Raw genomic sequence first — 27,535 nt, forward strand, 5'->3', positions numbered from 1 at the left:
TTAGTTAATATTGGTCACACAGGTGCAATCAAACAAGGCAGTTAAATTACAGTTTCCTCTGTGTTTAATTAAGTGCCTCAGAAGGATTGGTGCAAGGATCTTGAACTCTGACTCTGGTATAGGTTTCGCCTTTGGGAGAGAGATATAGTCAAAGAATTTGAAAATGCTAGAAAACTGTGGTGTTCTCCATAGGATTTAAAGCCGAATTAAAGGTCTGAGCTATAAATGTCCAGGTCTAAGGGAAATATTCTTTAAAGAAATCTCTGTGTTACTCTCACTGAAAAATCTGCACTGAGAAATTAGCTTAATGCTAAACTCAATGGAGAATTGGCACACAGAAATCACTGGATGCTGAACAATCTGAGAAACCAACACCAGAGAAACACTGGTAAGAAATGTAAGTTATTTTGGGCACGGAGGATCTTTTTGTCTTTTGTTTGTACAGCACGTAGTATAGTGGGGCTCTGGTGCTTGGCTGGGGCTCCCAAGTGCTACCATAATACAGATAATAAATATTCCCTGTATTTGAAATCATTGATGCCTGCAGCAAGCCTTAGCTATAGCCTGAGGAGTGAATTTTTAGCACTAATAGATGCAAGGACTCTTCTAATGTGTATAGAGCCAAGTATAGTACAGAGAGTTGCTGTATAAATGTCCATTACACTGTTCTGCCATTGCACCTAGGTTATTCACTGCTGTTCTAGTCCTCCCATCCTCCCAAAACTTTGTCAATACCACTCAGTCCCAGACTGCAGCAGCTGGTTATTTCGGCAGCCCTGGCTTTTTCTTGAAAAGCATCTGCACGTTGTGCCATACTCGGGGGTTTTTTGCAGCGTGACCTAACCTCCACTAGGGCCGTGGACAAGACCCAATCCTTCCATTAGTTCCTGATCTAGGTGTGATGCTGTGTCTCTGCAAGTTAGGAGCTGATAACTAACGCAGTAACCCTTTTCTGGCACCCATGTTGGGTTTTCTTTATGCAGCAGCTGTCTGGTTCTAACCCCTAATGACCTTGTTAGCCGTATCACAAACCTATTTCATGAGAGCCTTGGGTTAGATGAGAGTAGATAATGGAGACCACAGTATTACACCCCCCCTGCCACTCCCATTCCAGGCAGTTCTATTCCTAAAGTCATGGGGGAGACCATTTTCTCTCTCCTTCCTCCCCAACCCTTGCCCTTGGTTTTTCTACTTCTCATCTTGGAAGTCACCAGTCCTAGCCTTATGCCCATGAATAGCCACAGTGAAAGCATGGCCCCTTTTCTCTCTCCCTCATGTGCCTTTTTTGTATTTTAATCTCTCCTCAGTGGGTGGATTTTGCTGTCAGATGGCATGTGGCGGAGAGTGTGGGGGCAGCCAGGGCTCACTTTGGGAAGCTGGCAGTGCCGGTGTTCATGGTAGGGTGTCGTCTACTGGGGGCATCTGTAAAGCAGAGCCCCTTTCTCAGCTCTTAGCTATGGGTGGGATTGGCGAGAGCTACCAGAAGGAATCAAAGCAGGAACTCTCCAAAGGAGGTAGGCATGGCAATGGGAGGGTCTGCAGGGGTCTCTCTGAATATACCTGCCCTCCATTTTGTTACAGAGTTGTCTCTGGCATAACCGCTTCTTTTAGAGGCAAGATTCCCATGGCTCCGTTAAACTTTGCTAAAAGCCTCTCCACTATGTCTGCACATGCTTATGAAAATGCTCCCTCCCCACCTGGCGAGCCGCTGAGAATACTGTTCTAAAGAGAGGGAGGCTGCAGGTCTGCTTGCAAAGCGATCTCCACTGGGGCAAAGGAGCACAGGAGCCGTCTCCCCTCTGGAGAACTGGAAGAGTGGAAGTGGCAAGTTCGCAGGGCCTCAGCCAGAAAGTACAGGGCTGAGGGCCAGATGCCAAAGCAAGGCCTGCCTTGTGGCTCCACCCAAACTGTGACTGCCTAAATGTTCTCCTCTACCCACAGCTCTGTCTCCTTCCTCTGCAGGCTCACCTCCCCATTAGATTTATTCCCCTACTTTACCAGCACACACATTCTGAAGCTCTTATTTCAACCCCAGCCAGAGACTGGACTCACCCATCCATACTAAACCTCCCCGTCGAACCCCCTGATGAGATACCCACTCCTGCCCATGCTGGAACCGAGGTACATTCATTCATTCAGGTACCATGGCAAACACAGCCAGCCAGACACGTTTGCTGCCCCCTGATTTTCATCCCCTAATTCCTGCCTTTGGGGGATGGGTGGGCGTAGCAAAGGTGGCATTAATCTATCTCGGAGCCACTCGTTTTCTGGAGAAATAGAGAGTAGCTGTTGTGTAGGGTCACAGGTGCTACAGCCACACTCCTGATCTGCCCCTTATACTGGAGACTGGTATAAAATCTTAGTAGAACCAAGGTTGGTTTCGCTGGTGTAAATCCAGAGGCACTGAGAGCAGACTCCAGCTCCTACTATGGAAAAGTGAGATGCTTTAAAAGTAAAGTTTGCTGTAACTTGCTCTGCATATTCCTTTCCTCCCCTGCCATCTGCCTAACTGTGTCTGAGCCATCCTAGAGGGATTTATTGCTCACAGATCGTGTGACACTGGAAACTGTCTTTTCTCAGCTATACCACGCCACCCTCTTTCCACCAAGGAGCCTGTGAAGCACTCAGCTGTCTCTCTAGATCCGAGGCTGTGACGTGGGGCTACATCTAGAGAGCAGTATCCAGGATACCCAGAACCAGCAGAGCCAGCCAATCGCAGCCTCTGAGAAGCCAGTTCCACAGAAGAGCCGACCCTTCATAACTGACTGAGCCTTGCCTGTGCTTTTCAAGGAAGCCAGCAGCAGTGAAGTTAGCCGGGAGTGTTAAGAGGGAGAGACAGAACTGCTGGGTGCCAGCCGCTGGTGTTGCCATGTGGCGCTGTTTGATTTACAAGGGGACACAAGGTAAGTCATTCTGTAAACTTTGTTTCAGCAGCTCTCGCTTGGTGAAAAGCAGGATCCATCTCTGTACTTTACAGCCCTTGCTGCTGTAGTATCTGAATGCCTCATAGTTAGGGCTGCAGGTTTGTCCCGGTGCAGAAAAAGTCATGGCTATCCGGATTCCTTGGATTGTCTGTGACTCCTCTGTTTGTCTATGACTTCCTGCAGGAGGGCGCTGGGTGGGTTGCTGGCTTGGTATGGAGAGAAAGCCTAGGGACTGGGGGGAGAGGAGGAGGAATTTGTGTTGGAGAGTGAGCCCGCCCTTCATTCACCCCACCTTGGTGGCTCCTGTGTCCCCTGACTGGGCCTGGCTCCCTGCTCTGGGTGTTGCAATCTGGTGCATCGGGGGAAGGGGGGGGTCACAGCACCACTCACTCAGATTTGGTGCTGCCACCCCCCTGTCATGACAGAGGGGCATACCTGATTGGTGCTGCGACCCTGTGGACCAGATTGCAACACACTGCTGCTGCCCGTGTCCAGGATGAGTGTGGGGTGTGCTTGCTTTCCAGCCCCTCTCCCCGCTTCCCCAAACTCATGTTCCTGGGGCCTCCCCGCCTCATCATGCTGGGATAAGGCTGTGATGGCGGAGGGAATGGCACTGCTGTGTGTGGTCGGTGCCCCCGCATTTGTCAACACACTTTTTATAAAAAATCACAGACCAGCTGCCAAACCCGTGACTTTTCCTAAATTTACCATGCCTGCTCCATGATTTTTGATTTAAAAAATGCTGTGACAAATCTGCAGCCCCACTTGTAATCGTTAATGGATTTTATCCTTATCTGGTGAGGAAGGGAGACATTAACCCCATTTTACAGTTGGGGAACTGAAGTACAGGTCGATCAATAGAATTTCCCAAAGTCACCCTGCAGGTCCATGGCACATCTGGGAACTGAATCCTGGTCTCCTGAGATCTGGTCCAGTGCCCTGTTCACTGGATCATCCTTCATACCCTAGAGCAATGGTTCTCCATCTTTTTGGGCTCAGGGCCCATTTGTAAATGTTTATGGCCTGTTGCAACCCAGTCAATAGTCTGGGGGTGGTTTCAATCAGGTCCTGAGGGGGTTGGGTCCTGCCTGGCATTCACCCCACAGTGGCGACTCCTGCAGCTCCTGTGCTGTGGGGCTGGTTGGGCTTAGCTCTCTACTCTGGGTGTTGCAACCTCTGGTTTCCCAGTTTTCCCCCCCACCCCCCTCCCCACGCTCCCATGGCTGGACCAAATTTGTGTGAGTGGAGTTGTGACCTGGCTCCTGGGGTTGCAGTGCCACTGCCTCAGATTTGGCCTACCTGGACTCCCATCATCATGACAGCTGGGCCAAACTTGATCGACACTGAGACCCCAGAGGTTACAGTGCCTAGAGCAGGGAGGCAAACCCAGCCAGCCCCACAGCACAGGAGCTGCTTCGTGACCCTTTGAAATATTCTGGTCACTCAATTTTGGGTCCCGACCCATGGGCTGAGAAACCCTGCCCTAGAGCACCACCTGGTTAAAACAAGCTAGCCAAGGTTTTTTACAGCTGTATTAGCAACATAAGCAGAGTAGCATTTCAAAATACGGGTGTCAAAGCAAGCAAGCGAGAGAGAGAGACTGAATGTGCTCAGTGAAGAGTGGACTGGTCCGAGAAAGCTACTGGAATTCTGCAATGTCCTGATTTAACTGGCATTCTGCAATATCCTGATATAATGCTTCTTTACAAGGGAGAACCTGATCCTGAGTGAGATGGCAAGATGTTCTGGGCTCTGTTCAGAAAGGGACACTTTTACACTACTAACTAGCCCCAAGGGAAAACTTGATCGCTACCCAGCTGCATGCTGCTTGATCTTCTTAGAACTGTACAGAGAGACATTACTTGGAAATAAGGAAAACTATTTGCTGCAGACTTCATTAGAACCTGTTCACTCTCATCCAGGAAAACAAATTGTGAAAGGTGCATTTGCAACTTGGAGTTCGTGGGAGATGGAGATACCGAACACCTTGTCAGGATTTGGCCCTGACTGAGAGGGCTAGGGCATCAAGACGTTCTGTGGCTAAATGTTGAAGCTGGCTGTATGATCCCTGCATGTTGGCTACAATTATACCCTGGTACTTTGAGCTCAACAGAACAGTATTTGCTTTTAGTTGTACAGACAGCTGCATTGTACATACGTATTGATTTGACATTTATTAAAACACCCTGAGTACGATTAGTTCTGCAGGGAAACATTATTATCCTTTCCAAAAGTTTAAATTCCTGCGGGGCTCATGGCAATCCAAGAGGAGGCTGGAATAGGGTAGACAGGTTCTTCTACAAGTAATGACCTGGGTAACAAAGGCAATGAGGAGTAAATTAAAGTAAGATTCAGAACTTACATCTGGAGAGGGATGGATCCACCTGGAAGAAAAAGCAGAAGTGTAGTGCACAGATGTTTGCTACAAGCTGACCATCTGTTGGGATAGGGATGGACTGTCTAAGTTGGGAGGAAGATCAAGGATGCTGGATCAGGAGGAAGATAAGTCCTTCAGGGGCTTGAAAGGAACAGTCTGTCCTTGTGGGACAGGGCCAAGAGGTGAGGCTGGGAGGGAGATATTGTTATGGGGAGCAGAGTCCAATTGGCCAAGCTGCAAAATGTGAACCTGGATTTAGAACACGATAAACTTTGGGGTGTTTGGATTCCAAAGTGGGGAGCGGGAACAGGCTCAGCCCATTGGAGAGAGAGGGATAACTTGCAGAACTGCTCTCTGCTTCTGGTCTGAATTTCCAACACCATCATAGTCCTGAGGTTTTTTTGCAACTGAAGTTTTATTGTGAACGTGTCTCTAGCCACCCTACTGACAGTTGTGGGACTACTTTCGCCCCCCCTTCTCCCCTCCCCCATACAAACTGACTTTGGGCTGGGGCTAGAAGGCGAGGGATTTATGGAAAGAAGACTGTGTTGGCACTGGAGAGTTCTGCATGTGGAAAAGACATATGCTGTCCAAAAAGGTACGCATCCAGGGGACTTGAGTGTTCTGTTGGAGTTTGTTACACACAACGCTGGGCTGTCTCACTTGGCCATCTGTGAAACAGAGGAGGCAGTCCTAGTGGAACTTGCATCTCCATGCTGAAGACTCCTGCGGTGTGACAGTACAGAATCTGTGAAGTGGCATGCAGTCATGTCCGATGCTATGGGAGGCTCCAGCACACTATACTCTGAGGAGTTAACGAAAGCCACGTTCAGTTTATGTTTGGACAAAACTCCCATGGACTTCAGCATCTTGCAGGATCTGGCTATTTCTAGACATGGTAGCAGATGGACTGTTGATAACTGCAGACCAGTTAATTTTACCTCTGTTCCACATGAGGAATCTCAGTCTAGTTATAAAATGGTAGGTTATTTAGAGGATTCATAGATTCCAAGGTCAGAAGGGACCATTTTGACTATCTAGTCTGACCTCCTGTATAACAGAGGCCATAGAACTTCCCCAAAATAATTCCTAGTGCAGATCTTTTACAAGAACATCCAATCTTGATTTTAAAATTGTCAATGATGATGAATCTACCACAACCCTTGGTAAGATGTTCAAATAATAGGCTTAGAAGCAGGGTACTCTCTGTGATGGCTCCTCAGCTGTGGAAATCACTCCCTCCCTGATCTGAAATTGTCCTAGTTTGATGCCATCAGTGCATGCTGGTAGGCTCAACCTGAGAGAAACTGGGAGAGCTATCAGGAAGCCATAAAGATCGGAACTATGGTCTTGGCTGCTGTCTTGTGATTCATGTTAATTGGTTGGAGGGGATGTAGCTGGAGAAGCTTGTTTGTTGAACTGTATTTTTAAAATGTATCATGGAGCAAAGGATGGACTGTGTGTGTGTCTTTGCAGGTGTTATCGCATCCTTGCTACAGGCTAGAGAAGTGAGCCCAGGATTGGGCATCAGGAATTCCCAAATTCTAATCATCTATGCCTGTGCAAAGTGGCTGTTAAGTATCACCGGAGCAGCCTGCCATTCTGTCCTTTCATTGCACAGGTGTAAATTCATACATAAAGTGCAAGGCAGTGGAGAACTGGGGCCTGGGAGTGTAGAAATAGTGTGTGTGTGTATGTAGAGGTTTTGTGTGTAACAAACCAAGGACTGTTATTCAGTTACATGTGCATGCTAGTGTTCCACTACTTACTATGAATCACATTTTATTTTTCTGGGTTAATTATGTGTAGGTATGGAAATACTTGCTATGACAGAAGAACGAAATTAATAAAATATACAGGTAAACTGATAATACATGTGTGAACCCTGGGCAATAACCCTGATATGGTGTTGCCAACTCCCATGATTTTTATCACAAGTTTTGTGATATTTATTGGGATTTTTTTTGTTGTTGTTAAACCCCGACACCTGGTGCTCAGAATCTCAGCTTTCTTTAAAAAAAAATGGTTTCAGGCCTTCATATTTATGGAGGAAAGCCTGGAAGTGTGAATTGAATGCAACCTAAAGGCTGTGAAACCAAAGGAAAAATAAAATGAACCCACCATTTACTTATGGTTAAAATCTCTCATGATTTTTAAGCTGACGACTGGGGGGGAGGCCTGTTTTTTGAAGGCTAGGGGCTGGCAAAACTGCAAAAGATCAAACTCATCTGCATCATAAATACTTATTAACCAGTGTTGTCAGCTCTAATGATTTTAAGGTGAGTCTTGTGATTTTTGGTGTGTGTGTGTGTGTGTGTGTGTTTCCTTTAAAGCCTCAGCTCCTAGATTTATGTGATTAGGTGAAAATCTGAGCTTTCATTTTATTTGTTTATTTTTAAAAAGAACTACATTTCTATCCCTCATAGTTGCAGAGGAAAAGATTAAACATGGCACCTAATTGCTCAGAACACAGAATCTCACTTCTCGTGATTTTCTTTTTAAGCCAACCTCATGGATTTTTTTTGGAGGGGGCTGGCTAATGACTGTTGCTTGAGGTTGGCAGCATGTAACACCCAATGCTGTGGAAGTAAGAATTCCCATGGTGAGAGATGGCTAAAGCACTGGCGAGGGCAGGCCAGCCTAAGTGATGAGAGTAGGATGGGCAGACCTGATATTAGCAGGACCATCTTGATATTAGAGGCTTTGTCTTATATACACAACTCTACCCCGCCTGCCCCGGAAAAGAAGTGTCCCAGTTTTTCACACTTGCTATCTGACAGAGAAACAGAACAACAGCTAGGAGTGAAGGCAGGGCAGGGCAGGGCAGGGGTGGGAAGGAAGGGGCCAGCCCCAGCGAAGTGAGGGAGGGCCCACAGCACTGCTGGGACTGGGAGGCAGGGCAGCCAGCCTCTCTCAGCGCAGGGGCGGGAGCAGAGAGTGGTGGGACCTGCTTCCTTCCAAAGACTACATCTCCCAGCTGCCCCGGCACGGGCTCCGCGCTCCGGGGAGTCGAGTGCCTGCCTGCCCCTTGCACTTGCAGCGCAGGGGCTCACCAGCGACTGTAGCGGGGGCTGTGCACCCGCCTCCCCGGGCTCAGCCCCCTGGATCCCCCCGCGCCCCAGGTACAACTTCTAGGGGGAGCTTTGGAGTTGCTCTGAGCGCGCGGGAGAACTTCCTAAAGCGGCCGAGAAGCGCTGGTTGGGGAAACTCCTGCGGGGGGGAGGGTGACTGGGCTGGGGGCAGGCTGCTGCCCGGGGAATGGGGCTGGGAATGTGTTAGGCGGGATGAGACTTCGGGGGGTGCAGCATGGGGCGGGAGTGATGGGGCTGAGCCAGCCTGGGCTGGAGTTGAGGGTTTTGGCTTGGGGAAGGGGGGAGGGATTGGTGAGTGGTCCTGCCTAGGCTGGGGAGGGAGGCGCGGGGGGGGGGGGGGTTGTCTTTGTGCGGAATCTGGGGGAGAGGAAGGAAAAGGGTGTCTCTCCTCTGCACCTCTTTTCAGTCTTGTCTTTCTGGGGGAAGGGCAGAGTGGGGTTCAGCTGGCTCATCCCTCCCTGCTGCCTTGGGCTTTCTCCCCTTGCTGTGGTCTGGCAGGTGGGAATTTCCACTCTCAAAGGGAGGCCGGGAATTCTGGTTTCTTTGTGCAAGTGTGTGTTTGGTTCCCTGATTAATTCCTTGGCACCTGCTCCCCGCTGCTGGCTCCTGGCACCAAGGCTCCTCCATTCCAGGGCTTGCTGCTCTTCACCTTTCCGCAGTTTGGACCAACCCTAGGTTTGTGGATGCTCCCAAAGCTTGAGGGTGTTTCTGGCTTCTGCTTTTAGGGCTTTTGTTTGTTAGTTTTAGATCAGTCTCTTAAAAATTAAGACCGTTACAGGAATATTGCAGTGCAACACTTCAGAACTGCAACCTTGCTTTTCCCCGTCCCTTATCGCTTTCTGTGGGTCTCCTTTTGCTTTCTCACGATGGTAGACATTTTCCTTTTGGGGGTTCTAGGAAGAGAGGAAAACTCTTTCTCTCTCCCATAATCATCTGGAGGTGGGAGCAGGGGGATATAAATGCTGTAGGTGTCAACATTACAGCAGAGATGTAGGATTTTTTTTTCACCCCTAATGTTGCGCTTTTAGTTTAACCTCCTCGCAGATAAGTGACTTAAATGAGTCCTGTGCAACCTCCTGTCTTACCTGCTGGTCTTTGGCTTTGGGTGACATTGAATGGGACAGATTGTTTGTCCAAGGCCAGTTATATTTTTCAACACTGGATCCAAAGTTGGTTCAGCATCCTGACTAAATGCCAGATCTGTGATTATGAAATGTAAGGGAGGATGCTGCTGACTCCATTGTCCAACACAGTGCTTAATAGGAGTTATCTATGTATGTGCAACTACTCAGACTTCGATTTCTTTCAAGTGCAAAGAAGAGCTTTTCTCATCATGCAGAAGAAAAGGCATCTCTAACTTTAAAAGCCTGTGTGTTTCATATCTGAGCTCATTTTAGATATTGCTCTGAATTTTGCAAACATCCTGAAATTTGGGGGCATGACTGCATCTGGGCTTATCTCCATTTTTACATACACACCTAAGTGATCTCATCAGAAAAAGTGAACCAGTTGTTGTATGGATTGGCATCTCATTCTTCTGTCTCCCAGAGTGCCAGATCTTCCAGTGTAAAAGGTGCTTGTAGGTTTTGATTTCTCTTTTTTCAGTATTGTAGGCCTGAGCGTAATGGAGTCAGTGGAGAAATGGCACAAGGATTTCATAACTTTCAATCTTCTGGACAAAAAATGTAATTCAAAGAGGAATGGAGTTACAGGTGAGTGAGAGGAGGGGAAATATGCTGTAAGCCCAGACTCCCCCCAACAGGAGTCCCTGGAGGGAGGGGTGCTATGATGAATTTGCAGCCACATCAATCTCAGTCGGTTTCAAATGCTGTAATGTATATTTTAAAGCCTGCTGTGTCCCCTTCCCGCCATCACATCCAAAGAAGTGGCCATTGTGGCCTAATGGTTAGAGTGGGGCCTGGAAATCAGGACTCCTAGGTTCTATTCCCAGTTCTGGTAATTACTCAGGGCATGACTTTGGGCATTCACTTAATGTCGCCATGCCTCAGTTTCTCAAAATGGCTGATACTAACCCATCTCACATGGGTATTGGGAGGCTTAACCAGCATTTGGGAGGTACTCTTCCTACCCTCAGTCCTTACAAAAATGATGTGATAAAAGCTCTTAAGCAAAAAAAATTCAAATTCAATTTAGACCCCCTAAAGCCAAGCATAAGGCTTGTCTATATGGCCGATGGCACCAGTTTAACTAAAGGTATGTTTCAAAACCAACTTGGTTAAAACTTCTGTAGACCCCTGTGCAGACACTCCTATTTCAGTTTAAACTAAAATTGAAATAAACTTGTAGTCTATTAGGAACAAAGTTACATGGAACTGAAAAAAGGCTCCTGTTTTGCAACTTCTTAAGCACATACTTAACTTTTAAGTACTTGAAGTCAACGGGACGACACACACAGTGAAGTGTACCGCATACGTAAGTCTTCACAGGATCATGGCCTAAGAATGCTCATATCTGGGGTTTGTATCAGTTAAGCTAAACTAACTTAAGTTGTTTGTGTGTAGACAAGTCTTTGTCTATCTGATTTACAAGAGGTGCTGAGTACTTAACTGTTCTCACGGAAGCCAGCAAGAGCTGGAAGTGCTCAGTGGCTATGAAAATTAGGTCATTTTTATACACGTGCCTCTGTTTGGCTTTAGGGTCCTTGCTTCAGGCTCCCCAGTTAGTGTTTTGGCCTTTGTGTTAAAACAACGCTGCACAGGGAGCCTTGTAAAGTTCAGATGTGGGTAAGAGTATTGCTCATCTCTACAAAGCCCAGAAGTAAATACACTAAGGGCTCTCTCTTGTATTCCCTGGGCAGCTAGATCTCCCATTCACACCAGTGAGCGTTGAGTAACAGAGAACTCAGGATCCAGCCTGAGGGAGAGAATTCTCCTCTCTCATATGCACAATACTACTTGGTGTCGGTACAGCGTGTGACATGGAGTGACCCCTGTGATGGCAGTAGGGGATCTGGCTGTGCAGAGGTAGCAGACTCCAAGGCCTGATACAGCTGTGTGGGCATGAGGGGGGAGTTCTTCTCGAAGGTTGCCCATCGCTTGCCATACCCAGGTGCAACGAGATAACACATCATGTCTGATGTATGTGATCAGCTGCTGTTTTGAGGCACCATAATACTAGAGACAAGGGGATTTGTCATGGATGGAGTGGAAGCTGAAGTGTCACACTTCCTGGCCTCAGGAGAGGCGTTAAGATTGTCTGAAAATAATGTTTATGTGGTTCTATTCTGAAGTTAGCTGGCAGTGGCTTAAATGTGTGCTTTAGGGAGGGACTCTGTAATAAGCATGTTATTTTAGGGAAGCTGGGTTTAGGAGGTTGTGGAGTAAATTCAGTACAAACCTGACTATTTTAAGATCTCTGGCATGGGATGTGGATGGGTGGAAACAAATAGGGTTTCAGTTAATTAAAGAATTGGCCCAATGATCTTTGTAGCCTGCACTGGGTCTTTTAAGCCCTGATCAGAATAGAGGGGGGTTGGCATGCCTTTGGTACTTGGAAGTGTCTGCCGTCTGGATTTGTGGTTTGTACAGCACAGTGAGGAGGGGCTGGCCAGCAGGGCGTAACCCTGTATATGTGGCATATCCAGGGCTGTACTGTACCTGTGTAGATGGTGCTTAGTCATAGGCTGTGGCAGGATGCTTGTGAGCAATTGTTCTCTGTCCTGTGGGTCTATACGTAGAAATACTCAAAATAAAGAGGTTTTGCCCTTGTACATCAAGCTATGCCCTAGCTAATATGCGTATCCCTCTCAATTTTCCAGGCTTGATCGTAAAGCACCTTCAGAAAACCTTTAAGATGCCCAGCTCATTGCAGCTCTCCTCCTCAGTGGCTCTCTCCCAGCACTGCACAGGTGGGTGTAGGCGTATGTGATGTTCCAAGCTGCTGCCTATTTTTAAATCTGGCTTTTACACAGCTCCTGAGGAAACATGGAGTGCAGCAAAAGGGTTATTTGTGCAAAACAAATATTGAGGAGCAACTTGTTAGCAGGGAAGTGGTTGGCCTTGGGGTTTTGAGTGGATCATAGACAGGCTCTTGCTCCCTTCTTAAGGATGTACGGAGGGTTTCCAGACAAACAGCCCTGCTGTTGCTTGTTAGTGGCTTACTGAGCCCAGAAAGCTTTAGGTTATGGGGTGGGAGGCAGGAACAGGCTTTAAAATGTTTAAGCCTACTGGCATCTAAATGAATCCATCCTGCGTGACTGTCTCTCTCTCTCGGTACTCTGTTTGGTCACAGATTGGTGTCAGGGAGCAGATGTTGTATGCTTGAATTCATGATCAGTGCTTCTTGAAGTCCATTATCATGGATTGGAAAAGCTAACTGTTAACCTGTTGGAGAGAGGGTCTCATGGGTGCTTTCTGATGAACTCTATAATTGAAGAGTATATATAATTATATCTCAGCTTCTTAGCATAGTAAGTTCTGAGCACAGGGTTGGGAGCTAGAAACATATGGCTTCTAATCCTATCGCTGATTAGAACATCTGGTAGGAGGTGATGTTCAGAGGGTAGGTGGTTCTGTTACTCATGTTGCACAGACCCTACTTTCAAACCAGCTGTGCATTAGCATGATCAGAGACAGTTACATGCGGTAGGGTGTGTTCGGGCTGCTTCCCTGCCTGCTGTAGCCTATCCTTCCTTCATTCCCCCTGCCCTCTGTTATCTCCCTGCTCTACAGGTGCGGGAGAGCGAAACTGACCTGTCAGTTTCACTTGTTGCTGCTTCCATGTGGAGTGGAGCATTTGGTGGGGAGGGATGGGAAGGGAAGGGAAAACAAAGTTCTGGCTCATTGAACCTTTCTGTGGCCGGTAAGACATGTCATTCCACCTCTTGGTCTCTGTTTCCTCTTCTCCTTTAAAACTTGCCTTACAAGGATGTGAGGATTAATTAACACTAGTGCTTTTATAAAATAAGTGACAATGATGCTACTAAGCATATCCTCTATGTAAATAAGAGTTGTTAGGAGCTACTGGATCTGCACTAAAATTCTGTAATGAAACGCTCTGGATACAAATGGACTCCTAGCTCAATATTTCATTGTTTTGCCTTCCAAGAAGTGGGAAAACTGCAAGCACATTGGCAAATGGACTGAAAAGTTTCACTGTAGCTCCTGAGACCCTCTGTATCTCCAGCTAAAAGGTGCTTCCTACAATTGGTTCAAGCTCTTCTCTCAATGAATCACAATATTCGTGCAGCAATGGCAGAACATTAAAGGGAATGTTGAAGAAAGGCTTATTAAGTTGCATGGAGCCCCGTCTCTTTACAAGGCCGATCTTTATAATGAGAGCCACTTTCTGAGCATGGGTGGTTTTTTCTATCCCTGCAGGGTCCTGTCCAAACTTGATGATGAATAGGAATGAAGCGCTCAATCGAAGGCACGACAATGTGTCCCCTGCACCCCAGCTGCCCACCAGGAAACCTCGAACGCTCTGCTTATCGCTCTCATCAGATGGGGATGGCCAGTCTGATGGCCTGGTGCCCCAGGAGTGGCGGAGGAGTCTGCAGGCTCAGGTGAGGAATGATTTGGATGTGTTTTGTGGCACGTGGTCTCTCTGATACAAGGGTAGATGGATAGTTAGATGTCTGGGCATAGACATTATTGAGGCTTTTAAGGCCTTTAGTGTAACTTGCTCCTGTGGCAGTTTGATCTCTTGCCTGCTGGGCCGGGCTTACTGCCATCTGTGGCCCCTTCGCTGCTCCTGCTGCCTGTGAAGCGCTGAGAGACCAGGGTGCCAGTAGTCTAACCAGTTTTTCCTTGTCTTACAGATGGAGCAGGCTCACAGTGGAAGAACAGCCAGCAGCACAGGGTCTCTGGAGCGGGCATCCCTTTTCTGTGCCTCTAGATCCAATACCCCCTCTAGTTCTACCCAGTCCAGTCCCGTGGGACTGCTCACCAAAGCCAAATCCTCCAGTCGCTTCTCCCTGTTCTCTCCCCCATCTTGGAACAGCAGCTCCGAGCTGGATTCCAACCCTCCGTCCTGCTCCAGCTCCAAGAAGTCCCGCAACTACAGCCAGAGAGGGGGTCCGAAGCCTGAGGAGCCCAGTGATCCAAAGCCAGGAGGACCGGCACACTTCAACTTCTCGGAGCCTGTCATTGCCAGGGTGATGGACTGCATCTACCTGGGGAACCTCAATGCGGCCTACTGCGGGAGGGTGCTGTGCCGGAATAGCATTGACAGCATCATCGACATGAGCAGCCTGCCCAGTGACTGCAGCCTGAGCGTCATTCCATGCACGTGCAGTAGAGGAGAGCTCTGGCACAGCTGGTCCCGCCTCAAGGTGGACATCCAGGGCCCCCTGAATGGGGAATGTCCTGCTCTGAGGGAGCCTTGCTTCCAGGACATCAATGAATGCATTGAGGCCTCACTGGAGAAGAGGAAGCGGGTTCTAATCCACTGCCTGGATGGCTACTCCCTGGCCCCTACCTGTATCATCCAGTACCTGATGGTGAAGCACAACATGAGGCTGATGGCGGCCTATGAGTTTGTGAGGGCCAGGTACCCGCTGAACATCCGTGAATGCCATCAGGATATGCTGGTAGGCCTGGAGAGGTCCCTGCAGCCTGGAGATGTGGACATGAAGTGCTTGAAGCACTCCATGTCCAGGAAGGTGGCATGGACTTAAAAGGACAATGTGGTGAGGGACAGTGTGCTGTACTGCTTGGCACTAGCGCTGAAGGGGAACCTAAGGCAGCCAAAAAAAAAAAAAAAAAGCCTTAACTTCATCTCCCTGAACCTGGTGACTGTAGCTGTTCCATATGGGGAAAAGAGGACAAATGCTGGTGCATGTTGTAGAAGCTATGGTTAGTGGAGCAAGGCAGGTGGCTATCCCAGGCAGGGGCTGCAGTGGCCATAAATGCAGCAGCAGAAGAGGAGTGTGGGGAGGTCTCTCAGAGAAACACTTTACAAGTCACTCTGGATTAGGACTCCTGGAAGGGAACCTCAAGGCACACCAAGGCGTGTATCCGTGAGGTCCTGAGGAGACTCTGTAAAGCAGGGATAAGTAAGACATAGCTTTGTTCAGTGATCCTGGACAGGCTTTTCTAATGACCACACTCCCGACTAGGCAGCATATCTAGGTTCTTATGGAAGGCCCCATCTCTAGTGTCTAGAGAGCCAATTCTCCTAACTGTGTTAGGGGTTGTGGGGAAGCGTTGTGATTTGGGTAAACGGGACATGTTACACCTGAAAACAGGTGGCAGTTCTGGCATCAGAGCATTTGTGAACTGTAGGTAAACAGACCTTGTTTCGGTTATGAAGGACATTAGACTAGTGTCCTCGGGTGTCATGTTGGATTCATTCTTATGTGACACCCATGCAGTGCCTGTAGTGTGCAAAGTGCTTTACAGGTCAAGCAGAAGATGCAGCCCCTGTGCCCCAAGTGCTTACAATCTAATAATAGAAAAGATGAGATGATGCAGGAGGTAAGAAAAAAGGTGGGGAAGGGAGGACAATGGTTACAGCAGTGGCAGTGGATGATTGGTAAATGTATGCCAGTCAGCCTAGTCTTCCACCATCTCCTAGCAACATCTATATATGGATTCCTCAGAGCCCAGGACAATAGTGCAATAGTCAAATTCCTTTGGATTATTGGGTAGATCCTCTGTTGTGTGTCCAGGTCTTATATTTGTCTAAACTTCAGACAGGAGGAGCCCAGGCTGAGCTGTTCCTGGAGCCACAGTCACATCCATCATTCTGGGGATGTTGTACAAGTTCACCAGCTCCATGGAAACGGCATCTGTTCCTGAAGTTTCACATGTCTGCTCCTGGTCAGAGTGGCTTTCATGTCCTTCTCCTCTAACTCAGAGCAAACCTTCTCTCTGAAGGATCTGATCAGAGTTTCCTTACATTTCACTGAGTTTCTGCATGGATCTTCTCCTCCTTCAGTCTCTAGCTAAGTACTGCTCTTCTTCGGTAAGAAATTGGTGCCATTTCTCAAACTTGAACATTATCATTCTCCGATCTACTCTTTGATTTTCCTGACACTTGTTCGGTTTCCTCCTTGCCTGGGCTTCTAGTGTGAGCCTCTCTGATTGTTTGTACGTAACATAAAGAGCTTACTGGAGTTCCACCTTGCACATCTGGGCTGCCTACTCTAGGGGAACCCCGCCCCCCCACAGACCTGTGACCTCTGATCTGACCCTGGGTTACGAAGAATAGTAGCCTGATGGTCTCATTACCATGCTAACCCATCGGCAAATCTAAACCTTTCATTGGAACTTCTGGCCCCGTGCTCTGAGGGGGAATAGGACTGTTTGACCCACCCGTGGTTCAAAAATACTACACAACTTTATTAAAACAACAAAAGTAACAGGACCATCAGCTTCTATGACTTCAGCTCTTCTTATCCTTTCCGGCCAACATTTGAAGGTGTAAAGCAGTAACAAAACTCTTAAATAAAAGTCCATATCTGTTCTACCTATGTGGACTCTGATACTCCTCTTTCATCTTGGCCAACAAACAAGGCATTATTGAACTCTGGGAAGTGTGTGGAGCCAGGATCAGGACTCTTGTGTGTTGCAGTGGGTGTAGGATATGTACCGGGTGCTGTGGAAGTGAATTGGATAACTAACCAGTTCTGGGCATCACTCCTAATGACAAGCAACTATCTGTAAAACCTGTGGGCAATTTGTGGCTGAATGTATAGTTTTGCGTGCAGCAAGAATGTTGTTTAGCTGAAGAAATTGCAGTAGAGTCCTTGGAGAGAACAATAAAGACTTGTTTAGCCTTGGAAAATGTGGCTTGCCTAGTTGGTAATGGTATGATCAGAAGGTGATGCAATTCATCTGTTTTGCTAAATGGCTACTGTAGTGAGCTGGGGGGAAAGCCCCTATTTAAAAATGCTACTGTAACTTCCTTAGGAATGAAAAAGAAAGATATCTCTGAAAAACAGCCTCTTCTAGAGGAATCGAAGCAATGGGAGCAGATGTTCCTCCCAAGAAGTTGTGGGTATGTTTTCCCTACAGAGGCTATACTGCCGCTGCCATGTTGGTGTAGTTATGCCAGTATAGCCCCCTAGTGTAGATGCAACCTGCAGAGCCAGAAAGAGTTTTTCTATCAGTGTAAGAACACCACCTCCCCCAATGAAATTACCCATATTGACAGACAGGCTTCTGTCACCAGAGCTGTGTCTACCTGGGGGGTTCTGTTAGTATGGCTATGTTGGTCAGGGGTGTGGGTTTTTTTTCATCCCCATGACTGATGTAGCTATGCAGGTATAACTTCAGTGTAGACCAAGCCTGTCTCTCTTTGCTGACAATATTACGCTCCTCTGTCGTAACCGCTTCTGTCACGCAGACCTTGTCTACACTACCATTTTTCATCACTTTTCCCTGTTACGTTGTCATCAGTTCATCTCCACTCCCGGTAACTATTGGTGTAGGCAGGATAACTAGTAGCTGTGTGTGTCATAAACTCCACATTGGCTGGGCCAATTCTGAGAGGAGTAAAATGCTAGTGGCCTGTCTAAACTAGTGCTCCCACCATCACTACTGCTGCTGGAGCTCTGACTTGATGGAAAGATGCCACTGTAGACAGAGCCAAAGGGGTGACTAGTGTATGGCTCTGATCCCATGAGGAAGGGTGATCTACTGGATACAGCGCTGGCCTGAGACTTGAGAGAGCTGGGTTTGATTCCCTGCCCTGCACCAGGCTTCTTGTCAAGACTTCAGATTACTTAGTCTCACTGTGCCTCAGTTCCTTCTCTGGAAGAGAGGGTTAATAGTACTTCCCTGCCTCACGGGTGTGGAAGATAAAGAGGCTGGTGATAGGAGCCAGATAAGTACCTTAGATCTTGCTGTCGTGGAAGATAATGGCAAAACTCCCCTGGACGTCATTGGAAGCAGGATTGGGCTGGGTGGGTGGATTAAGCAGCCGTAGCAGATAATCGCATTAGCTACTGTCACTTCCTGACAAATGGCCTTAGTGACAACATCAGGGACAGAGAAATAAGTCCATAAGGAGACTGTCTTGCAGAGAGGCCACAGTTTCCTAGGAGGAGCCCAGCAGTTTCTCTGTTATCAAACTTCATGTAAACATAAGATTGAAAGTCAATGGGACTTGTGCTCCTAATTCAGGTGGGTGCTTTTCAATGTCCCTCCTTCAACAACCTGTGTACTCTTTTAAGGCTGGCTGTTTGGTTTAAAACAGGGCCTGCCTGGACAGTGAAGGCTGTAGCAGGTGTTTGAGGAAGGCCCCAATTGTTGTTAGGCCTCAGAAAGGTATGTTACCCCCTGTGTCCAATTTGGCTATTAAACCAAAACATACAGTCTGCTCTCCTGGCTCCTGTGAACTTGAGGGCCAGTCACAGAGGATGGAGATGGGGCAGAGAGCTGGGAGTAGAGAAAGGAAGTGAATCTTTGCTATGCTGCTGTTCTACCAGCAGAGGGCAAAAAAAACCACCTTCCCATCGTTACACACGCACTGTAAAAGTCAAGTTTGTCTTCAGGTATTTGAATGTGTCCATGTGACTGTCCACTGTGCTTCACTAGGGGGGAGTTCCGTTTGTGTGACATTTAATGTGGTTCTCTTTTTCAAGTAAACTTGACTTTCAGTCCTATTCAGCACTTGACGTGCTTCTGTGTAGCAGAGAAGCTCTGATAGCTGGGGCCCTGATCCTTGATCTTCCTAGGAACTACCATAATAGAAATAATAGTGCAAAGGAAAAGATTCCCTTCCCTTGCAAAGAACTTTGGCCAGGAAGTCATTTATGAAAGCAGGGATGCAATTTTACACACATGCTTGCTCATGCTTTAGCGAGGCAGCAACAACAGCACATATTAGGATGTATATCCTTCTTCCCTCAGCAGCAGGAGGCTTCTGATCAGCTAAAAGTCTTTTTGGGTATTTCCAAGCACCCCGAGGTGGATTTACAGCCATGAGGTCAGATCCTCAGCTGGTGTAAATTGGCATTAGGTCCATTGATTCAGTGGAGCTACACCGGTTTACACCAGCTGAGGGTCATACCCATCCTGTAACATCACGGACTAGTGTTATAAATCCATAGACCTCTCAAGCTCCCTTTCTTCCTCTCACCTCTAGCCCACAAAAAGATTGTTGGTGGGGGGGTGCTTCACTTCTTGCGAGGGACAAAATTTATCTGCTGCTAAGGTGAAAAATTGGCCCTTCATGTTGTGAGCTTTCTGTTCCTCTGCTGTGCTGCAGGCAGCAGCTTCTGTGGTTGCTCTGATGCGGGAAGGTGGCAAAACAGGAAGTCTGCATCAGTGAGCCTGCCACTTGCTGCTAAAGACTTAATTATTTTAAAGGTGATGCCGGAGCTGACTTTGTATTGGCCATGAAACACCAGTGGAATTAGGGTGGGGGGCAGAGGAGGGTGTGGGAGAGCAGGTATGGGATCTAGAGCCCCGACTTCTAATTCTTGCTTTGTGACCTTGGGCAAGTCATTTCACCTCTGTGCATCTGTTTCCTCATCTGTAACACGAAGGCTCTGGTACTGGTCCTTCATTTTAAAGTGCCTTGAGGCGGATGGGTGGGGAGTGCTAAGTAGCAGAATGAAATCCTGACCTCATTATAGTTGGTAAGAATGTTGCTATTGACTTCACTGGGGATTCCGCCCTTGGTATCTAATTCCTCTCTTCCCACCCCCCTGTGTCACACAGTGCAGTGTAATTCTGCCATGCTTTCACCCTCCCCTGGGCTGTGAGAGGAAGAAACACTATCCGCTTTGATGCCCACGGCAGACAATCTGAAAAGAGACAGTAACAGCCCTCTCCGTGTTGTGTTGCCAGAAACAATCGTTTCTTCCGAGGTGGGAATTTGGGCAATAACCTATCCTGCCACTCTTCAGGATAAAGTTTGTGCGTGTGTGTGTCCCTTGCTAGCAGAGATCTGCAAGAGGTAGCACCTTGAGCCGCCTTTGGCGCACTTTTGTACTAGATGCTGTGTGTATGTGTGCACACACAACACAATGAACATGAATGAATTCAACTGGCTGTTGAGATGAGCCCCTGGAGCCCCCAGAATTATTGAAATGCCTTTATTTTCTTGGGTACAGATTGTGATGTTTCATTTTCTAAAGATTATAAAGGGTGGGTTTTATTTAATCCCCTATTCTGTTTGCTTTTAAAAATGCTTTTAATTGTATTGAAGCATCATGTGCAGAAGGGATGGAGGGCTTGTCAGTTTTGGTCATGTGAAATTGAAGTTTAATAGAATTTATGATTGCATATGGATTATATGTTTGGGGACCAATATTTCCCCTGACAATTGCAGGAGTGGGGGGAGGGAGATGGTGGAAGGGAGTGAATGTAAAATGGAGGCTTCTTAGGCCTTGTCTACACTACACACTTTTGCTGATGCAAGTTATGTCGGCATAAAGCCACTGCATGTTGCTTGCTCTCCTAAAGTTGTAAACGAGACATGTTTATTGACCCTTCTGCTTCGGAGTGCTTGTGCACGGCACCACACACAGCACCAGCCAAGGTGAGGCCCACCAGGGTTGAGGGAAATGAGGAGGGAATTTTTTGGTTGCATGCAAGTATATGGGAGTATAGGCCAGTGGCGATAAATGCTGGCACCATTTTCCATAGGCGGTGGTGATTTTAGCTGATATCCCAGTCCTTGGGGTAACACAGCACAGAGAACACAGTTGTTGCTGGTGTCCCAAAGCTGCCCAGGCCCGTATGCTGCTAGCCTGTGTCCTGCAAATGGCACCTGCTGAAGTTATCACCCACTAGTGAGGGGAAAGTGTCCCACTGCGGAGGAAGAAATAAGGCAGCCATCCCTGGAGAGGATTGCAGTGTGTCTCCTTGAAAGTTTTCTCAGGAAGATTCAAGAGACATCTCTGTGAACCTAAACAGACTGCTCCGCATGGCCCCCCATGCCCACCTCTACAGGGGACCGTAAAGGACAACGCTACCTCTCTCTTGTACTGCTACCTCTTCTAGGATGCGTCATTAATGAATAGTTGTCAGCTGGTAGCTGGGCCCTGTTGAGTGGGAGTGCCATCAGTACATCATTGTAACGAGAAATACATTTACCCATTTACCTGAGGTTCCTTCCTCTGCATTGGGCTCGTGTGCTCGACTGCCTGGACTGGATGGAGTCTCAAACAAGTCCTGGTTTGGCGCATAGTGGGACCCCCCTAGTTGCATGCCCCCCATCCTCCTCGTCCTCACTGTGAGACCCCTCCCAGGGTTCTGTGACACTGGCTCCTCAGAGGTATCCATAGTGGTGTGCAGGGTTATGGTGGGGTCTCCAAGAATGGCAAGCAGCTCTTTGTAAAAGTGGTGGGCCTGCGGCTTGGCACCAGATTGAATGTTCGCCTTCTTGACTTTCTGGTATGCCTGTGCAGTTCCTTCTTTTTCACGCAGCACTGCTACTGGGCCCAGTTGTACCCCTTCTCCTGCATCCCCCACGCAATCTGCTCGTAGATGTGGATGTTTCTACGGCTGGTTCAGAGCTGTGCCTCCACAACCTCTTCTCCCCACAGGCCCAGAAGATCCAGTATTTCCTCCCTACTTGAGGCTGGAATGTGTCTGGAACGTGTAGCTGTTGTGGTCAGCTGGGTAGTCGCACACAATAGAAAACTGCTAGGTATGCTCACCAAGCTGGGCAATAGGAAAAGGTATTTAAAAAATTTGCCACATTTTAAAATATGGAGAAGGAGGGCTTCTGGTCTCCGTGACCCCGGCTAGTGGAGTTTACAATTATGGCCAAAATGATTAGTATCAGGCATTGTGGGACAGCTGCTGGAGGACTGTTCAGGTCTACATTCACACTGCATTGACCTCAGTATATCAGCCATGGCTCAACACTACTTGGGGAAGTGGTGTTACTGTGTCGCAGTAACGGGGCTTTCATCGGTGGGAGACAAATGTAAGTGTTGACGCATGCACAACTAGGTCAATGCAAGGTGTCTTGCGTCAACCTGATTTTGTAAGTAGACCAGCCCTTACATCCCTCATTCGCACTTAGGCCTGGTCTACACTTAAAAATTAGATCAACTTGACTATCTTGCTCAGGGCTTTGAAAAATGTTGTGCCTTGAGTTCTATAGTTAGGTTGACCTAACCCCTGGTGTAGACATAACTAGATAAATGGAAGAATTCTACTGCCTCTCAGACAGTTGGATTAATTACATTGACTGACTGAAAACCCCCTTCTGTTGATTTAGGAAGCATCTATAGGATGGTGCTGTAGCAGCTGTAGGGTAGACATGGCCTCAGTTAAGATAACAGCTGGTCCTAGGCCTTTGCAGGTGTGTGTCCTGCTACAAATAATCCTGATCTGCCTGCCACAGCCATCTCTTGTCTGACTCTGGTGTTAGTGGGCCATGAAATTGAACATTTCCCTAACCACCTTTCCCCCCATCCTTGCTTGGAAAATTTTGTCTGAGCTCAACCCCTGGCCACCTGGGACACCTAGATGGAGTATTGAAGCTGTTGAGCCTCATACACAGGAAAGGGGTTCACCACAGCCTGAGTGAGCATCCTAAGAAGCAAAGTTCTTGCCTTTAAGCCATGCAGAGTGTGTCCAGATGACTGCCTTTATCAATGCTGCTAACGAAGAGTCCATTCCTCCGTGATCACTGCAATTCCAGAGTTGCCCCTCTCCCCTCCAAGCTTTAAACCTCTGCCACCCTCCCCTATAGCAACTCCCTGATTCACTGCGGCTACTCTCTCCTCCAAGACGCCTTGAATGCTGGCTGGATTGACTGCTCCAGCCAAGGGTGGGGCTCTGTATTTCTGGACGCTTGCACATCATTGGTCTGAGGAGATCTCCATGCCCTTAAAGAGTAGGTGGCTTTTCTGCTGAGCCATCGGCGAAACCCATTTATACCTCCTCCTTGAGCCAGCTGCCTGTGGCTTGCCAGTTGATCCTGTCTTTCCATCAGTGCTGTCTGTTTTTCTCCGTGGGACTTAGGTGAGCCCTCTGCATGTCTCTTATTGATCCAACTTGCTGTTACAGGAATGAGGGGAAATGGAACTCACTTTCTGAGTTTGAGATAAGAAGGGCTGGTATATCTGGACTTTTGCTGCAACGGCTGAGGGGGAAAGCTTTAAACCTCCAATTAGCTTTGACAACCCATCTCCAGTAGTCTGATCAGCCTTAGCTTTCTCTAGAGTCTTATATTTATTGATTGCAACTGAAATTGTTCCTCCGGTTTATTGCAGGTATGCCCTCAATATTTGATTCTACCACCCCTCCCCCCCACCATCTCCCAGTCACTTGCTTTTGCTCACATAATAGAGTTCAAGGGAAAAAAAAGACCTACAATGCTTAAATCTGACCTTGGATCTAGTTCCCAAGGCTAAAGGGGCCAAATCATCAGCTTGTGTAAATCAGCATAACTCCATCAGCTACCTTGATTTACCCCAGTTGATGATCTGGTGCTATCTTAGTCTACTAGTAGAGAGTTATGATTTGCTGTTGATTTTGCATGTCCATATGTTAAGTAGGCAAATTAAGACTGCAGGGAGCAGATGCTAAAATACTTAGTCAAATACAAGAGAATATAAGGCTCTTGTTGTCTGGCTTCCTTTCCACTTGCCACTTAAGATGTCATTAAAAGGAGCCGGAAGAATTTTATTTAAAAATAATTTGCCTGGAGCTCCCCCATTCCTCAGATGCCAAGTCTCTTGTCTGTATCGTTGCCACCTGTGGTTGCCACTGCGCTGCCTTGACCTCCCTGAGTCATGAGGGCTGGCACTGGGAAAGGCTGCAGCCCAAGGAGACAGCTGGAGCTCCTTGGGAGCTGCCCTGACCATTTTTAGAAGCACTTTCTCCCCCAGTTACATGATGGCCCCCGCACATTTTCCAGGATAAAGTTTCCTTGGGGAACTCAGCATTGCGTTCTGCGCCTTGCCCCTGACCTTTATCTCTTCCTCTGTCCGAATTAACTCCTTATATCCTTTCCCTGCTGTCCCACTCTACAACTAGCTGTGTTCTGGGATTAGTGGGCACAATGCACTCCTTATGCTGGTAAATAAAAGTAGGAGAAATCAACTTTTCTAAAACCCTTTTTTGTATTAATAGAATAAAAGTGATGATAATATAGGTAATACAAATGTACTATGTTGTTTACACATGTATAGTGGGGTGTGTGGGTGTATAGATACAACTTCCCTTATCAGTGCAGTTCAGGAAATTACATAGGGAAATCATTCTGAACCCTTACTTTTGCAAAACAATCATTTTAAGGCCTATAATATATTATTTGTGTTTCTGTAGCATAGTGTTAGGGGCTGTACACAAACAGTGAAAACGTGGTGTCTTGAGCTCCCTATCTATCTGATTCTTAGCTGGTCCCCATTAGTGCCGTATCTGAGCGCCTCATATCTTTCATAAATTTATCTTCATAATGTCCCTGAGAGGTAGAGAAGTGCTATTATTCCCATTTTACAAATTGAGGAATTGAGGCCCAGAGGGACTGTAATTTGCCAAATCCACACAGGACGCCTGTAGTGAGGAAGGGATTAGATTCAATTCCCTGCCCTAAACTGTTTACAAAATAAGTATATGATGAGTCAACAGGTAGTCCAACAATAGTGTGTTCTCATAGTGCACTTGATGAAAAAAGGGGTTCCTGGGTGATCAAAGAAGATGGGGGGAGGATAAAGGAGGGCATCTGCTGTGGTCCTTTCACACATGAGGAATATTTTCCATGGCTGTCATGTTCCCTGAGCATTACGTCCAGTCCAAAAGACTGCGGATGCTGCAGTTTCCCTGGTTTTGGGTGAGAACATGTTTGGCACCTCTCCATAAACTGCTACCTACTTCTCTCTGAAACTGGATTTTGCGAAAGTTGGAAAACAAGCACAAACCATTTCCTCTTTTCTGATAAAACTGTACTTTTTTTTTTTAAAAATCAATCCAAGAAATTCACTTTGAACACAAATAATTTTTATACTTTTTAATTGCAGGTTCTAAATCAACTAAACCAAGATGGGAGAGTAAGTTCTTGATTTTGTCTCTAAAATGATAGCATTTGTTTGCTTTTTTAGTCTTTAAAATAAGTGTCAACTTTTTTTTTCTAAATTCCTTCTTTTGATTTTTGGTTATGATGCTAATCTCCTTCTTTTCTCTTCCCTACCCTCCCTTCTTTTTCTGTCTCTTTCTCCCTGAACAGTGAAGAAGTAAGTCTTTCTCTATGAGATTTTTTGTTGCATGGGGACAGCATGACCTCTGGCTTGGTGTTATCTTGTTAAAAAGACCAGCTTCTGAAGAGATATGGGGACCTGCCCACAGGCAAAATTTGCCCAACTAACTACTCAGGGTAAAAGGGTTTAAAAGGACAAAAACCCAGCAGCTGAAAGACGGGATAGTATTTTGTATGTTTATTGGCTGTAGCTTGCAAGTCGGATTCCCCCCCCAAGAGTATCCCTATTTTCTAAGCTGACCACAAGATGGTGCTGTAGATGGAAAATGTCCATGTCCTTACTGCCCCAGTGAATGGAATATGTTCATGATCCAGCATAGTTTCTCCAGCAACAGAGGAAATTATAGAGCCAGGAATGGCCCTGGAGGTGCAGCCTCTTTGGCTCAGCTGACCGTTGGTCACTATTCTGATCCATCTGCACCTACAAATCCTTGTCTAATCCCTTTTTGAAGGTGATTCTCTGTGACCTGATTCTGGGTTAGCATGACCCTTTCCGCTTAGAAAATCCCCTTGACACCAGTCAGAATAGGACCAGGCCCTTACAACACCTTGTGTTGGGCTGTGCTCGCTTCTGTGGTCAATATGGGAATGGCTGTGAAGGATTTTGAAGAGTCCCAACCCGGCTCAATGAAGGCAATGTAAGCCCGGACTGGGAGGGACACGTGAAATCCCCTCAGAAGAATTCCTCTCTCCTTGTAGAATATACCTGTTCCTTCTGCTGCAAGTGGCTTGTCTCTGACTCTCACTGAATGAAATTCAGTCCTTGTATATTAAGGCTTACGTGGTGTGTAGGCCTTGAGCTGGGGTGGATTTTGCCCAGAAATCTGTTACAGACTCAGTACCAGGATGAACTGCCCCCATAGTAAATTATAGGTGTGGAAGGGTGCAAGGCTTGATGCTGGTTCTGTGAGCATTGTCTAGAATACCCTTAGCAAGCTGCTTTGTGTGTTACCTCATGATGGAACATCACCAGACCTCCTAAGCGACGCAGGATGAGATCTGTAATTACTTGGATCGGGAGAACTCCAGAGAAACCCAAGAACTACATGGGTGTGGGTTGATTCCCTCTTGCACCGATGCTGCAACACAGGGTTGGGGACACTGCTGCTGGGGTGTGGCTTTTCAGATGACCGATAAAACCTAGGTTCTGCTCACCCATGAGATCACATCTTGAGCGTCATACCCAGTTTTTAGTCAGTTATTACTTAAGTTTGAAATCAAGTTTGAAAATTTGGCCCAGGGTCTTAAAAATCCCACAGCAATTCTTTTCAAAGTAAAAGTTTTAGCCCCAGCATCCTTATCAAATTCCAGCTGCAGCCATAAGAAGCCACTTCTCTAATTCTCCTTCTGCACTCTCAATTGTGCATAGAGTGTTCTTCACATATTCTAAACTGTTGTGTAGTATTGCTGTGTGCAGCTAATCTGCTGCTGCATTCCGTCTCAGAGGTGGCTGCCTTTCTGCCATGCTGAAGTGAGCTTTACATATTTCATAGTGAGCTCTGCATCTTTCTGTAGGAAAGGTGCAATCAAAATGTAAATAATTATCTACTGATCTAGTTTTTTTAATCTCCTTCCTTCTCCTCATCACCTCATAAAGCACAGAACACTTATTCCCCTCCCCCACAAACACATATCAAATGTCAGTGTTTGTGTATTTCCCGCACCCCAACCACATTCAGGCGCTAGGTCTCCCTGACGAAAGGCAGAGGAAACAGCTGCAGTGCAGTGTGGGACAGAGGTTGTGGCTTCTGTAAATAGAATTGCTGCTGCTAACCCATGTTGCTTGGAAACAAAGTTAGGTGCTTTGTATACATTAGAGAAGACATCTAAATTACTCAGGGGGGATTTCTTTTTCATATTAATTAAAAAAAAAAAAAAAAAACCACTGAAAAAGCTCCTTTGGATGTGCTGTCTGAATGTATCCAGGGGACTCCTGCAGCATTGTCTGATTGCCCAGGTTCTTAATGGGGAAGTGATTCTCACTTTCCTCTGCAACATCATGGTATTGGCCA

The 27,535-nt window shown here is 47.1% G+C and overlaps 1 protein-coding gene across 4 annotated transcripts; it reads left to right on the forward strand.

The window, feature by feature from the left end:
- Positions 1 to 101: 101 nt before the first annotated feature.
- Positions 102 to 26,785, forward strand: LOC137148075 (uncharacterized). Of its 4 annotated transcripts, XM_067540584.1 has the most exons (8): positions 102 to 397; positions 2,581 to 2,903; positions 9,999 to 10,105; positions 12,172 to 12,261; positions 13,733 to 13,917; positions 14,173 to 14,903; positions 25,288 to 25,317; positions 25,494 to 26,785. In XM_067540584.1, the coding sequence occupies exons 3-7, from the start codon at positions 10,018 to 10,020 to the stop codon at positions 25,292 to 25,294; spliced, it is 1,101 nt and encodes a 366-aa protein (XP_067396685.1). In that variant the 5' UTR covers positions 102 to 397; positions 2,581 to 2,903; positions 9,999 to 10,017; the 3' UTR covers positions 25,295 to 25,317; positions 25,494 to 26,785. The 4 variants fall into 4 exon arrangements, with proteins under 4 accessions (XP_067396685.1, XP_067396681.1, XP_067396683.1 ...); XM_067540580.1 differs by lacking the exons at positions 25,288 to 25,317; positions 25,494 to 26,785 and having other exon boundaries at positions 14,173 to 17,141; XM_067540582.1 differs by lacking the exons at positions 25,288 to 25,317; positions 25,494 to 26,785 and having other exon boundaries at positions 102 to 388; positions 14,173 to 17,141.
- The last annotated feature ends 750 nt before the right edge of the window (positions 26,786 to 27,535 follow it).

Source organism: Emydura macquarii, unplaced genomic scaffold (genome assembly GCF_026122565.2).
Source record: "Emydura macquarii macquarii isolate MOO-44397 ecotype Brisbane River unplaced genomic scaffold, CSIRO-AGI_Emac_v2 contig_587, whole genome shotgun sequence".
In the NCBI taxonomy this organism is placed as follows: Eukaryota; Metazoa; Chordata; order Testudines; family Chelidae; genus Emydura; species Emydura macquarii.

Bases quoted from the DNA above. Each gene is read 5' to 3' on its own strand.
- LOC137148075 (XM_067540580.1), top strand. From the start codon at position 10,018: ATGGAGTCAGTGGAGAAATGGCACAAGGATTTCATAACTTTCAATCTT. The intron at 10,106-12,171 runs GTGAGTGAGAGG...TCAATTTTCCAG, and splicing joins AAAGAGGAATGGAGTTACAG to GCTTGATCGTAAAGCACCTT. The intron at 13,918-14,172 runs GTGAGGAATGAT...CTTGTCTTACAG, and splicing joins GGAGGAGTCTGCAGGCTCAG to ATGGAGCAGGCTCACAGTGG.